This window comes from Monodon monoceros, unplaced genomic scaffold (assembly GCF_005190385.1).
Source record: "Monodon monoceros isolate NGI ecotype Baffin Bay Population unplaced genomic scaffold, NGI_Narwhal_1 Super_Scaffold_12, whole genome shotgun sequence".
Lineage (NCBI taxonomy): Eukaryota > Metazoa > Chordata > Mammalia > Artiodactyla > Monodontidae > Monodon > Monodon monoceros.
This window is the reverse complement of record NW_021703768.1, coordinates 154399248-154410467: the sequence shown is the minus strand read 5'-3', so window position 1 is coordinate 154410467 and position 11220 is coordinate 154399248. Positions and strand designations below refer to the sequence as shown.

The 11220-nt window shown below is 41.0% G+C and overlaps 1 protein-coding gene across 1 annotated transcript in view; it reads right to left on the bottom strand.

The window, feature by feature from the left end:
- PRSS38 (serine protease 38) overlaps positions 1-10821 on the bottom strand; it is a 24675-nt gene extending 13854 nt beyond the window's left edge. Inside the window, exons 1-3 of the mRNA XM_029216849.1 lie at positions 10650-10821; positions 10293-10455; positions 9434-9705 (exon numbers count right to left, since the gene is read on the bottom strand). Coding sequence (XP_029072682.1) covers positions 9434-9705; positions 10293-10455; positions 10650-10821 — 607 coding nt within the window. The remainder of the gene's footprint in view (positions 1-9433; positions 9706-10292; positions 10456-10649) is intronic.
- Positions 10822-11220: the final 399 nt, after the last annotated feature.

The window sequence follows — 11220 nt, the reverse complement described above, 5'->3', positions numbered from 1 at the left end:
CAGCAGCCATGGCTCACGGGCCCAGCCGCTCCGCGGTATGTGGGATCCTCCCGGACTGGGGCACGAACCCGTGTCCCCTGCATTGGCAGGCAGACTCTCAACCACTGTGCCACCAGGGAAGCCCCTAAGAGTTTTATATTAACTCTTAATTTTAGGTTGTTGGCCCATTTAAAATTTTGTGTATGGTGTGAGATGGGGGTCCAACTTCATTCTTCTGAATGTGGGTATTCAGTTGTCCCACCATCATTTGTTGAGCAAACTATTCTTTCCCCATTTAATGGAGTGGCACCCTTGTCAAAAGTCAATTGGCTATAGATGTATGCATTTATTTCTGGGCTTTCAATACTATTCCACTGATCTATATATCTATTCTTATGCCAGTACCACATTGTTTTGATTATTGTAGCTTTGTAGAAAATTTTGAAATCAGGAAGTGTGAGTCTTTCAACTTTGATCTTTTTCAAGACTGTTTTGGCTATGCAGGCTCCCTTCCAATTCCACAGGATTTTGAGGATCAGTTTTTCCATTTCTGCAAAATGTTGGAATTTTGATAGAGACTGCACTGAGTATGTAGATCACTTTGGGGAGTGCTGACATCTTAACAGTATTAAGTTTTCCAATTCAGGAACGTGACTTGTCTTTACATTTATTTAGGTCTTGTAAAATTTCTTTTAGCAATGTTTTATAGCTTTCAGTATACCAGTCTTTCACTTCCTTGGATAAATTTATTTATAGGTAATTTTCCTTCTGGATGATATGGAATTGTTTTCTTAATTTCCTTTTTCAATTGTTCATTAATGTGTATAGAAACTGATTTTTTTTGTGTGTGTTGATCTTGTGCCCTGCAAATTTGTTGAATTTGTTTATTGTCTGTCATCTGCGAAGAGAGATAGTTTTACTTCTTCATTTCCTATTTGGATGTCTTTCATTTCTTTTTATTGCCTAATGTATCTGTCTAGAGTCTGGTACAATATAGAACACCAGTGGTGAAAATGAGCATCCCGTCTTGTTCCTGATATTAGGGGTAAGTTCTCAGTCTTTCTTCACTGAGTATAATGTTAGCTGTGAGTTTTTCATAAACGCCTTTAATCATCTTGAAGAAGTACCTTCCTATCCCTAGTTTTATGAGTGTTTCTTTAAACTATGAAAGGATGTTGGATCCTGTCAAATACTTTTTATCCATCATTTGAGATTATCATATGGTTTTTTTCCACTTTTTAATGTGGTATATTACATTGATCAATTATTGTGTGTTGAACCTCCTTTGTATTCCAGGAATAAATCCTACTTTGTTGTAGTGTATAATCTTTCTAATATACTGTTGGATTCAGTTTGCTGGTATTGGTTGATGATTTTTGCATATATATTCATGAGGGATAGTGGTCTGTGATTTTCTTTTCTTGTGGCATCTTTGTCTGGCTTTGGTGTCTGCGTAATGTTAGCCCCATAGAATGAGCTCCTCTCCTGTTTTTTGGAGAATCTGAAAATAATTGGTGTTAATTTTTCTTAAAATGTTTGGTAGTATTTACCAGGGAAGTCATCTGGTCCTGGACTATTCTTTGTTGAGAGGTTTTTGAATATTGATTCAATCTTTTTACTTGTTATAAATCTATCCAGAAATTTTATTTTTTCTTGATTCAGTTTTGATAATTTGACTGTTTATAGTAATTTTCCCATTTCATGTTAATTATCTAATTTGTTGACATAGAATTCATTGTAGTATTATCTTATAATCCTTTTTATTTCTGTAAGGTCAGTCGTGATGTTCCCTGTTTCATTTCTGATTTTAGCTATTTGTACTTTATCTTGTTTTTTTATTTTTGTGGTCAGTCTAGCTAAAGTTTTGTTAATTTTGTCAATCTATTCAAATAACTAACTTTTATTTCATTCACTCTAATTTTTTCTATTCTCTATTTCATTTTTTTCTGCTCTAATCTTCATTATTTCCTTCCTCTTGCTAGCTTTGGGTTTAGCTTGTTCTTTTTACAGTTCCTTAAGTCATAAAATGAAGCTATTTATTTGGGGTCTGACTTCTTGTATAGCTATAAATTTCCCTCTGAGCATTGATTTCACTGCATTCTATAAGTTTTGGTAATGTGTTTTTGTTTTTATTCACCTCAAAATATTTTCTAATTTAATATGTGATTTCTCCTTTAATCCTTGTTTGTTTAAGAGTTGTAACATGTTCTTTGGAAATAAGGAAAGTAAACCTAATTGAAAGAAGTATAATGCTAGGAATAAAGAAATTAGATTAACATGTGCATAAAGCCAGATAAGCATGTGCTGTATAAAACAGCAGTAAAAGAGAATAACCTTGATTGTATAAAAAAGATGGAATGAAAATACTGGAAAACAGTAACATACAGAATGGAAGTAACATATGAAATAATAAAACATATATATGTTCATATATATAAATATATGAAACAGGGTATTTTTTCCTTTGGATAACATGTATAACTGAACATACATGAGTATATATGTTCATAACTCATGTATGTTCAGGTATGCATGTTAAAAATTTAAGAAGAGCTACAAGAAGATTAAAAATTGTAAATTTAACTTGCAGAACAGTAGACAGTAAAAAAGTAATATAGAAAATCAGGGACTTCCCTGGTGGTGCAGTGGTTAAGAATCCACCTGCCAATGAAGGGGACATGGGTTTGAGCCCTGGTCCAGGAAGATCCCACATGCCACGTGGCAACTAAGCCCATGTGCCACAACTACTGAACCTCCATTTTAGAGCCTGCAAGCCACAACTACTGAGCCTGTGTGCCACAACTACTGAAGCCCACATGCCTAGAGCCCATGCTCCACAACAAGAGAAGCCACTGTAATGAGAAGCCCGTGCACCACAACGAAGAGTAGCCTCCACTCTCAGCAACTAGAGAAAGCCTACATGCAGCAACAGACCCAACACACCCCAAACTAAAATAAATTAATTAATAAAAAAAGGAAATCAGTCTATTGGAAAGGGAGAATGACAGGGAAAATATTTAAAAGAAAGCAGCAAACAGACAGTACAAAATAATAATTTAGAAATAAGTCTACACATGAGATTTCTGGCTAGGATGGAGTGAAGAGGTCAGCAAACCCTTTCTCCAATAAACAAGTATAAAACTGAACAAAATTATTTTTAAAAATTTCAGGGCTCCATAGGTCAAACAAAAGCAAAGGAAACTTGAGAGGTGCTTATTCATGAACAACTGGTAGAACTTTGGGTAACAATGGCAAAAGTCTGACCTAGTTGTCTGGGGCTTCACCACTCTTGACACTCCTCTATCTCTGCTCTGTCACTGTGGTAGTTTTACCTTGGTAGGGCTGGCTGGGAAAGCAGTTTTTCTGCCAGAGGGAGAGAACTTGATTTGGAGGGGACAGCTAAAAAAAAACAACACTTTGTACTGTCATTTAAAGTATTTAGATTTGTAGGAAATGAGTAAGGAAGACCTAAAGCAGTACTGGTCTGAGACTGTCATTCTGGGTGGGGTGAACAGTGTCTCTGATGGAAATTTATGGGGACTCTGGAAATAAAAGGGCAATAGAAAGGCTAGATAAATCTCCACTGATCCCTGGGATGACTGTGTAACTATATGTATAAACATGGAGGCACAAGTGGGCTCAGGGAAAAGTAAAAGCTGAGGCAGACTCAAGAGTCACACAGACTCTAAATGTGTTCACCAGCCTCCACACAAAACCCACTGTCAAAGGTGGAAGCCTTAAAAGTTTGAGATGTCCAAATCATTGGCTAACCAATGAGATATTAAGACACAGTGGTGACACTTAGGAAGCCAGAATAAAAATAATAAATAGAAGAATTAAGAATAAAAAAATGAGCACAGACCTCAGCAACTACAAACTACAAGAGAGATTCTGCAAACTAAGTCCAGGCAAATTACTCAAAACAAAGCAAAAGAAATCAAAACCTTCAGGGAAAATCAGAATCCAAAGTTCTTACAATGTTTTATGTATGTCCAATTTTCAACAATAAAAATTCTATGCAAAAAATAAGAAAGTATGACCCATATTCAGGAAAAAACAAGTCAATATAAAGAAGCTCTGTGTGGCCCCAGGTGTTGATTTTAGTTGATAAATATTTCAAAACAGTTGTTATAAGTATGTTTAAAGAATTTTTTAAACTACATTAAAAAAGTTAAATGAAAATATCATTATAATGAGTCAACACATAGGGAATCTTAGCAGAAATACAAAAACTATAAATAAAAAGAATAAAATGAAAATTCTAAAGTTGAAAAGCTCAGTAACCAGTATTAATAATTCAGTAGGTTGGATCAACAGAAGATATGAGATAGCAGAAAAAATAATCAGTGAAATTGAAGCTAGATTAGTAGAAGTTATCTAATTTAAAAAATAGAGCACAGACTTCCCTGGTGGCACAGTGGTTAAGAATTTGCCTGCAAATGCAGGGGAAATGGGTTTAAGCCCTGGTCTGTGAAGATCCCACATGCTGTGGAGCAACTAAGCCCATGTGTCACAACTACTGAGCCTGCACTCTAGAGCCCATGAGCCATGACTACTGAAGCCCATGTGCCCAGAGCCTGTGCTCCACAACAAAGACAAGCCACTGCAATGAGAAGCCCACACACTGCAATGAAGAGTAGCCCCTGCTCACCGCAACTAGAGAAAGCCCAAGAGCAGCAATGAAGACCCATGCAGCCAAAAATAAATTAATTCATTTTTAAAAAAGAATAGAGCAAAAAAAGTGAAGAAAAGTGAACAGGCCCTAGAGACCTGTGGATGCCATGAAGCGCATCAACACACATGTAACAAGACTGCCAGAAAGAGGGGAAAGGAGAGAGGTGAGAAGAGGAGAGGAAAGAGAGAGAAAGGGAGGTGGGGAGGAGGGAGAGAGAGAAGTGCAAAAAAAATTGAAGAAAATGTGGCCCAAAACATCCTGAATTTGATGAAAAAGAATCTTCATATCTGAGAATCTCACTGAACCTCAGGAAAGATAAACACAAAGAGATACACATCTAGACACAATATGATTAAACTCCTGAAAACCAAAGACAAAAGAAAATCCTGAGATCAGTAAGAGAAAAGCAACCAATTACATGGTGATAAACAGTATGGTTAATAGCTGACTTCTCACCAGAAACAATGAAAGCCAGAGGCAGTAGAACAACAGGTTCAAAAGTGTTGAAAGAAAAAACCCTTCAAGGAAGAATTCTGTATCCAACAGAACTATCCTTCAGACATGAAGGTGAAATCAAAATATTCCAAGATAAATAATGTATAAATATATGTATCTATTATAGATTTTATTTGTGGTTAACATGTGGTTAGCATTGTATAATGCTTCTATATATACACATGATTATTTTACATTGCTGATCTTTTATTTTCAAATGCATTTTAACAACACTGCATTTTTACTCCCCTTTCTTCAAGATTACTGTTTTTGACAACATATTTTACTTCTTTTTGTTTTGTGTATTACTTAACTACTTATTGTGGATATAGATGGTTTTGTTACTTTCATCTTTTAACCTTCTTACTAGTTTTGTATGTGGTTGATTTACTATCTTTACTGTATAAATATACAGTAAAAAATATACAGTGCCTTTACTGATGAGTTTCTTCCTTTCATAATTTTCATGTTCTAGTTGTGGCTCTTTTTCACTTAGAGAAGTCCCTTTAACATTTCTTGTAAAGCTGGTTTGGTGGTGCTGAACTCTTTTAATTTTTCTTGTCTGTAAAACTTTGGATCTCTCCATCAAATCTGAATGAAAGCCTTGCCAGGTAGATTATTCTTAGTTGTATGCTTTTCCCTTTCACTCTTTAAATATACCATGCCATTCACTTCTAGACTGCAGAGTTTCTGCTGAAAAGTCAGCTGATAGCCTTATGGGAGTTCCCTGTATGTAACTTGTTGCTTTTCCCTTGCTGCTTTTAATATTCTTTCTTTATCTTTAACTTTCGCCATTTTAATTACAATGTGTCTTGGTGTGGTTGATCCTGTTTGGGACTCTGTGCTTCCTGGACCTGATGTCTGTTTCCTTTCCCCAGTTAGGAAAGTTTTTAGCTATTATGTCTTCACATATATTCTCTGACTCTTTCTCTCTCTCTTCTCATTCTGGGACTCCTATCATGCAATTGTTAGTATGCTTGATGTTGTCCCAGAGGTCTCTTAAACCGTCCTCATTTCTCTCTATTTTTTCTTTTTTCTGTTCTGTTTAGCTTCATTGATTTCCACTACTCTGTCTTCCAGCTTGCTGATCTGTTCCTCTGTATCATCTAATCTATTGTTGATTCCTTCTAGTGTATTTTTCATTTCAGTCATTGTATTCTTCATCTCTATTTGGTTCTTCTTTATATTTTCAAATTCTTTGTTAAAACATCTAACTGCTCACTCTGTCATCCATTCTTCTCCTGAGTTCTTTGGTCATCTTTATGATCACTACCTTGAACTCTATCAGGTAGATTACCTATCTCCACTTCACTTAGTTCTTCTTCTGGGGTTTCATCTTGTTCCTTTATTTGGAATATGTTCCCCTGTCACCTCATTTTGACTAATTTGCTGTGTTAATATCTATGTATCTGGTATGTTGGTTGCACTTTCCCACCTTGGATAAATAGCCTTTTGTAGGAGACATTCTATGCATCCCAGCTGTGTAATCCCCTCTGGTCACCAGAGCTATATGCTCTAGTGATGCCCCCTATGTGGGCTGCGTGGGTCCTCCTACTGTGGCAAGCTGAGTTCTGAGGATTGTCTGGTAGGCATGGCTGACCCCCAGTCAGATTGGTTGCCAGGCCCTGCTTTGTGTGGAGGCTGCCAGTTGATTGTTGGTGCCAGGTCATGAGGTGGCTGCCTGAGTAACACTGTGGGGTCCTGGTGCTAGTGCTGGCTCACTCGTGGAAAGAGTCAAGGTTCTGGTGTGGGTGGTTGTGGGGTCAAGATTCTTGGATCTAGTGTTGGCCTACTGGTAAGTGGGGCTGGATCCCAGGGTGGTTGGCTGAGGAGTCCAAGATATCTCAGAGCTGGTGTTGGTCTGCTGGTGAGTTGGCTGCTTCCTACAAGATAGGATGAAAGGCTGTGGTGTTTCTGGGGTAAAAGGCTGTGGTGTTTCTGGGGCTGGTATACGTCTGGTGGTGCGTGGGGCCAGGGGCCAGGAGATCTGGACCTGGTGTCTGCCCACTGGTGGGCAGAGCCAGGTCCTGGGGTTTCTCGTTGCAGATCCTAGAGGCCCCAAATCTTGTGTATTGCTCTGCTGGTGGGCAGTGCTCAGGCCCAGCTTGTCTCAGGGCTGGTGCCAGCTTGATGGTAGATGAGCTGGATCCTGCCATAGCAGGCTGTGTATCTGCAGTTGTCCTGGGCCTGTTGTCCACCCACTGGTGGGTGAGGCTGGTCCTGAGGCCAGAGCCAGCTCACTGATGGGTAGGGCCAAGCCCCAGGGGTTTCTGGGGCTTGTGCCTCCCCACTGGTGGATGGAGCTGTGTCTTGGTGTCTCTGGCTGCAGGGCCTTGTGTGCCCTGGGTCTACTGCCTGCACAGTGACATGTGGCGCCAGGTCCTGAGCCATCTGGTAGACAGGGCCATGTCCAGTGGTGGCTGTTGTCTCAGGAAGTCTTAAGGTAACCTGTCTATTGGTGGATGGACCTGTAACCAGCCCAGCTAGTTGCTAGAGTTAAGGAGTCCCAGTACTGGTGACTATAGGCTGGTGGGCAAGGACAGGGCTGAGTTCTGAGGCTGATAAGCTAGATGGAGGATTCCAAAATTAGTGCTTGTCAACACAAATGTCCATGTGGTAGAAAGAGCTCCCCAAAATAGCGCCACCAGTGTCTGTGTCCCCAGGGTGAACTCCAGTTGCCTCCTGCCTCTCTGGGAGACCCTCCAAGATCAGTAGGTGGGTCTGACCTAGGTCCCTTTCAAATCACTGCTTCTGCTCTGGGTCCTGGAGCACGTAAGATTTTGCATGTGCCTTTTAAGAGTCTTTATTTCTCACAGCTTTCTGGGTCTCCCAAAATTAAGCCTTGTTGGCCTCCAAAACCAAATATTCCTGGTGCATGACTCCAGGACTGGGGAGCCCAATGTGGGGCTCAGACCCTTTACTCCTTGGGGAAAAGCTCCATATTTGTAATTATTCTCCTGTTTATGGGTCAGCCACCCAAGGGTATAGGTCTTGACTATACTATGACTTTGCCCCTCTTATCCATCTCTTTGTGGTTCCTTCTTTATATCTTTAGTTGTAGAAAACCTTTTCCGGTGGATTCCAGTCTTTCTCATCAATAGTTGTTGTATCAGTAGTTGTAATTTTGATGCTCCAGTGAGAAGAGGTGAGCTCAGGGTCTTCCTATTCCACCGTCTTGGCTATATCTCCCTAACTCTGGTCTCTGTCTTTTGATTTGCGAGTTTAACCCATTTACATTTAAAGTAATTACTGACAAGGAGGAACTTGCTTCTGTCATTTTGCTACTTATTTTCTACATGCCCTATAGCTTTTTCCCCCCTCATTTTCTTGTATTCCTGTCTTCTTTGCATTTAGTTGATTTTTTGTAGTGAAATGTTTAAATTCCTTCTTAATTTCCTTTTGTGGTTACCATTGGGACTACATTTAACATTTAAAGTTTTAACATTCTAATCTGAATTTATATCCACTTAACTGCAATAATGTTTTTATACTTAAGTAAACCAGATATGAAACTTTCTTAAACTGGTATAAGATATCAACCTGAAATCTCCAAACCAAGCTACAGACTTAATAGTAAACCATTAGAAGCATTTCCATTAAAATAAAAAACAAGAAAAGTGAACCTAGCAACATTTCTACTAGAGGTTCTAACCATTGCAATAAGAAAAATAAATATAAAATATAGGAAAGGAAGTGATGAAACAATATTTATTTGAAGAAAATACATTTAAAAATCTAGAACAATTAAATAATCAACTGACAAAATATTATAAATGAGTACTATATGGTGGCTGGAAACAAGATCAATGCACAGAAATTAACAGCTGTGTCTGATTAGCAAATGCAATTGAAAATAATCTTTTAAATAACCATAAAAATTCTAAATTATGCAGATTTAAACCTAGAAAGAAAGTACCAGGCTTTTATGGATAATTAGAATAACTAAAATGTTTTTTCATAGGTTAAAAAAAGATTATCTCTAAATTGAATTTAAAATCTTAAGAAAAACTATGTTTGGAAATTTGTGTTCTCAGTATACTAAATATTCATTCCACACTCAAAGTAGATGTAACTACTTCTCTGTAAACTACAAAGCCAGCCAGGAGTAAAACAAAATTCTACATTGACAGAGAAACAGATAGCGATTGATGGATAGGGATTCCAGTCCTCAGATACTTGCAACCCCTTAATGAACAGAACATGTTCTCTACTGTAATGTCATAGAGCCATCATCCCTCCCTCAAGCTCCAATAATGGGATCGACCCTGCACTTTGTTTTCTTACCTTGTTGGGAGATGGATCCCCATCCTGTAGCCCAGCAAGAAAGGTTTGAAAGAGTCACATCTGGGGGTGCAATACAGATGGGAAGCACAGAGTCAGAAAACACAATGCGAGTTTTCAGCTGCACCAGAGCGATGTCACCTCCAACAGGATGGTACATTTCATATGTGGGGTGTATGATCACCTTATTCACTTCAAACCATTGGGTGTGATTGCCTGCAACCCTGAGGTCCACAAGGCCTACATACATATCAAATGCTTCAGTGACCTTGTTCCTGTAGGGACAGAGGACAAAGGCATAGTGGTTTGAGCACCTTGAACCTGGGAAGAGGAGCTTCCATGAGATCACAGACTCAGGGAGTCCTGGAGCATGGCAGCCTGGGTATCCAAGCTCTCAGCCAGGATGTGGAAAGCAAGCCCTTCCAGCACATTAGGGACCTGACTGTCTGGCAGAATTGCTCCCAACAAAGTCCTGACCTGAGCCCATGGAGGATTCAGGGACCCACCAAGACCTGCTGGACAGCCCAGGATGGTGAGCTTGTCAGATGTACAATGAGCTGCCAATGAAGATAACTCTTTCATCACCTCTCATCCTGTGATTTGTCCTCTCTTCTCTCCTCTCATCTAAGATGTGGCTCCTCTCCTCACCTCTCACCCTATTATGTGGTTCCACACCTTTCTGGAAGAGCTGAGGTCCCTAAAGGAGCCCTCAGCCCTGTGCAAGAAATTGTAGTGGATGGAGCTGTGTGCTGGGTCCCACTCTCTCCCCTGCCTCCAAGAAGTCCCAGTCCTATGTGACCCACGTGGTTGGTCTTGCAGCCCTAGACCTCCATGGGAGTGGTATCCAGCACCGCCCACTCACCTGTCAAAGCAGTGGGCGGCTGACAGGATCCAGTATTCATCAATGATGGACCCACCACAGATGTGGAAGCCTGCATAGTGCACACTGACCTGCCATGGCCACTTTTTCTCGAGGGTATCCACGCCTCCCATGATCCTCCCCTGCATATGACGCTGGCCACAAGCTGAGGAAAGAAGTACCAAGTATGCGAGTAGCAGTGGCACCAGGGCAGGGCTGGCCACAGGCAAAGCCGAGGAGGGTGAGTGGGAGGAGGGAAAAGGGGGAGGGCCGCGGAAGACTGGGTCTCCACCCTTGGGGGGAGGAAGGCCGGGATTCACCGCAGGGACCACGGCCAACCCGGGCTTGGAGGGGTCCTACCCACATCACGGCTAAAGGCGACCCCTTCACTGGCAGGGTGCCTGTGGGCCGTGGCTGCAGCCTGGGTGTGAGGCAGGAGAAACAGGAGCAGGAGGAGGCTCGGGGTCCTGGACTCTCCAGGCCCAGTGCGAGGGCCGGTCAGCGTGGCGGCCATGAAGTGGGAGTGCCTCATGGATGCGAGGGCTAGAGCACGCAACTTGTGACGTCACAAACATGCGACAGTGCCCAGGCACACGATGGCATTAAAGCGCGACAGCATAAACACCGGCTCTCTCGGTCCTCAGCTGGGAGCCGTCTCTCAATGGTCCTCCCCTCCATCACCCCCCAACCCCGCTATGGCTGGCTCGCTGTGGTCTCATTCCCTAGAGAGTAGTCAGTAGACTCTGGGTGGTCTTGCTCCCCGGATGGTGGTGGTCATTGGTTTCTCTCCCCACTCTTGGCTGATGTAATGGAAAGAATTTCGTCCTGAGTCTCCCAACATCCAGCCAGTAAGTTGGGGTTTGGTCATGTCTCAGTTGCAGCATTCCAGAAATGTACAAACACTTTTCACGCCTCTTCTTGATCATATTTG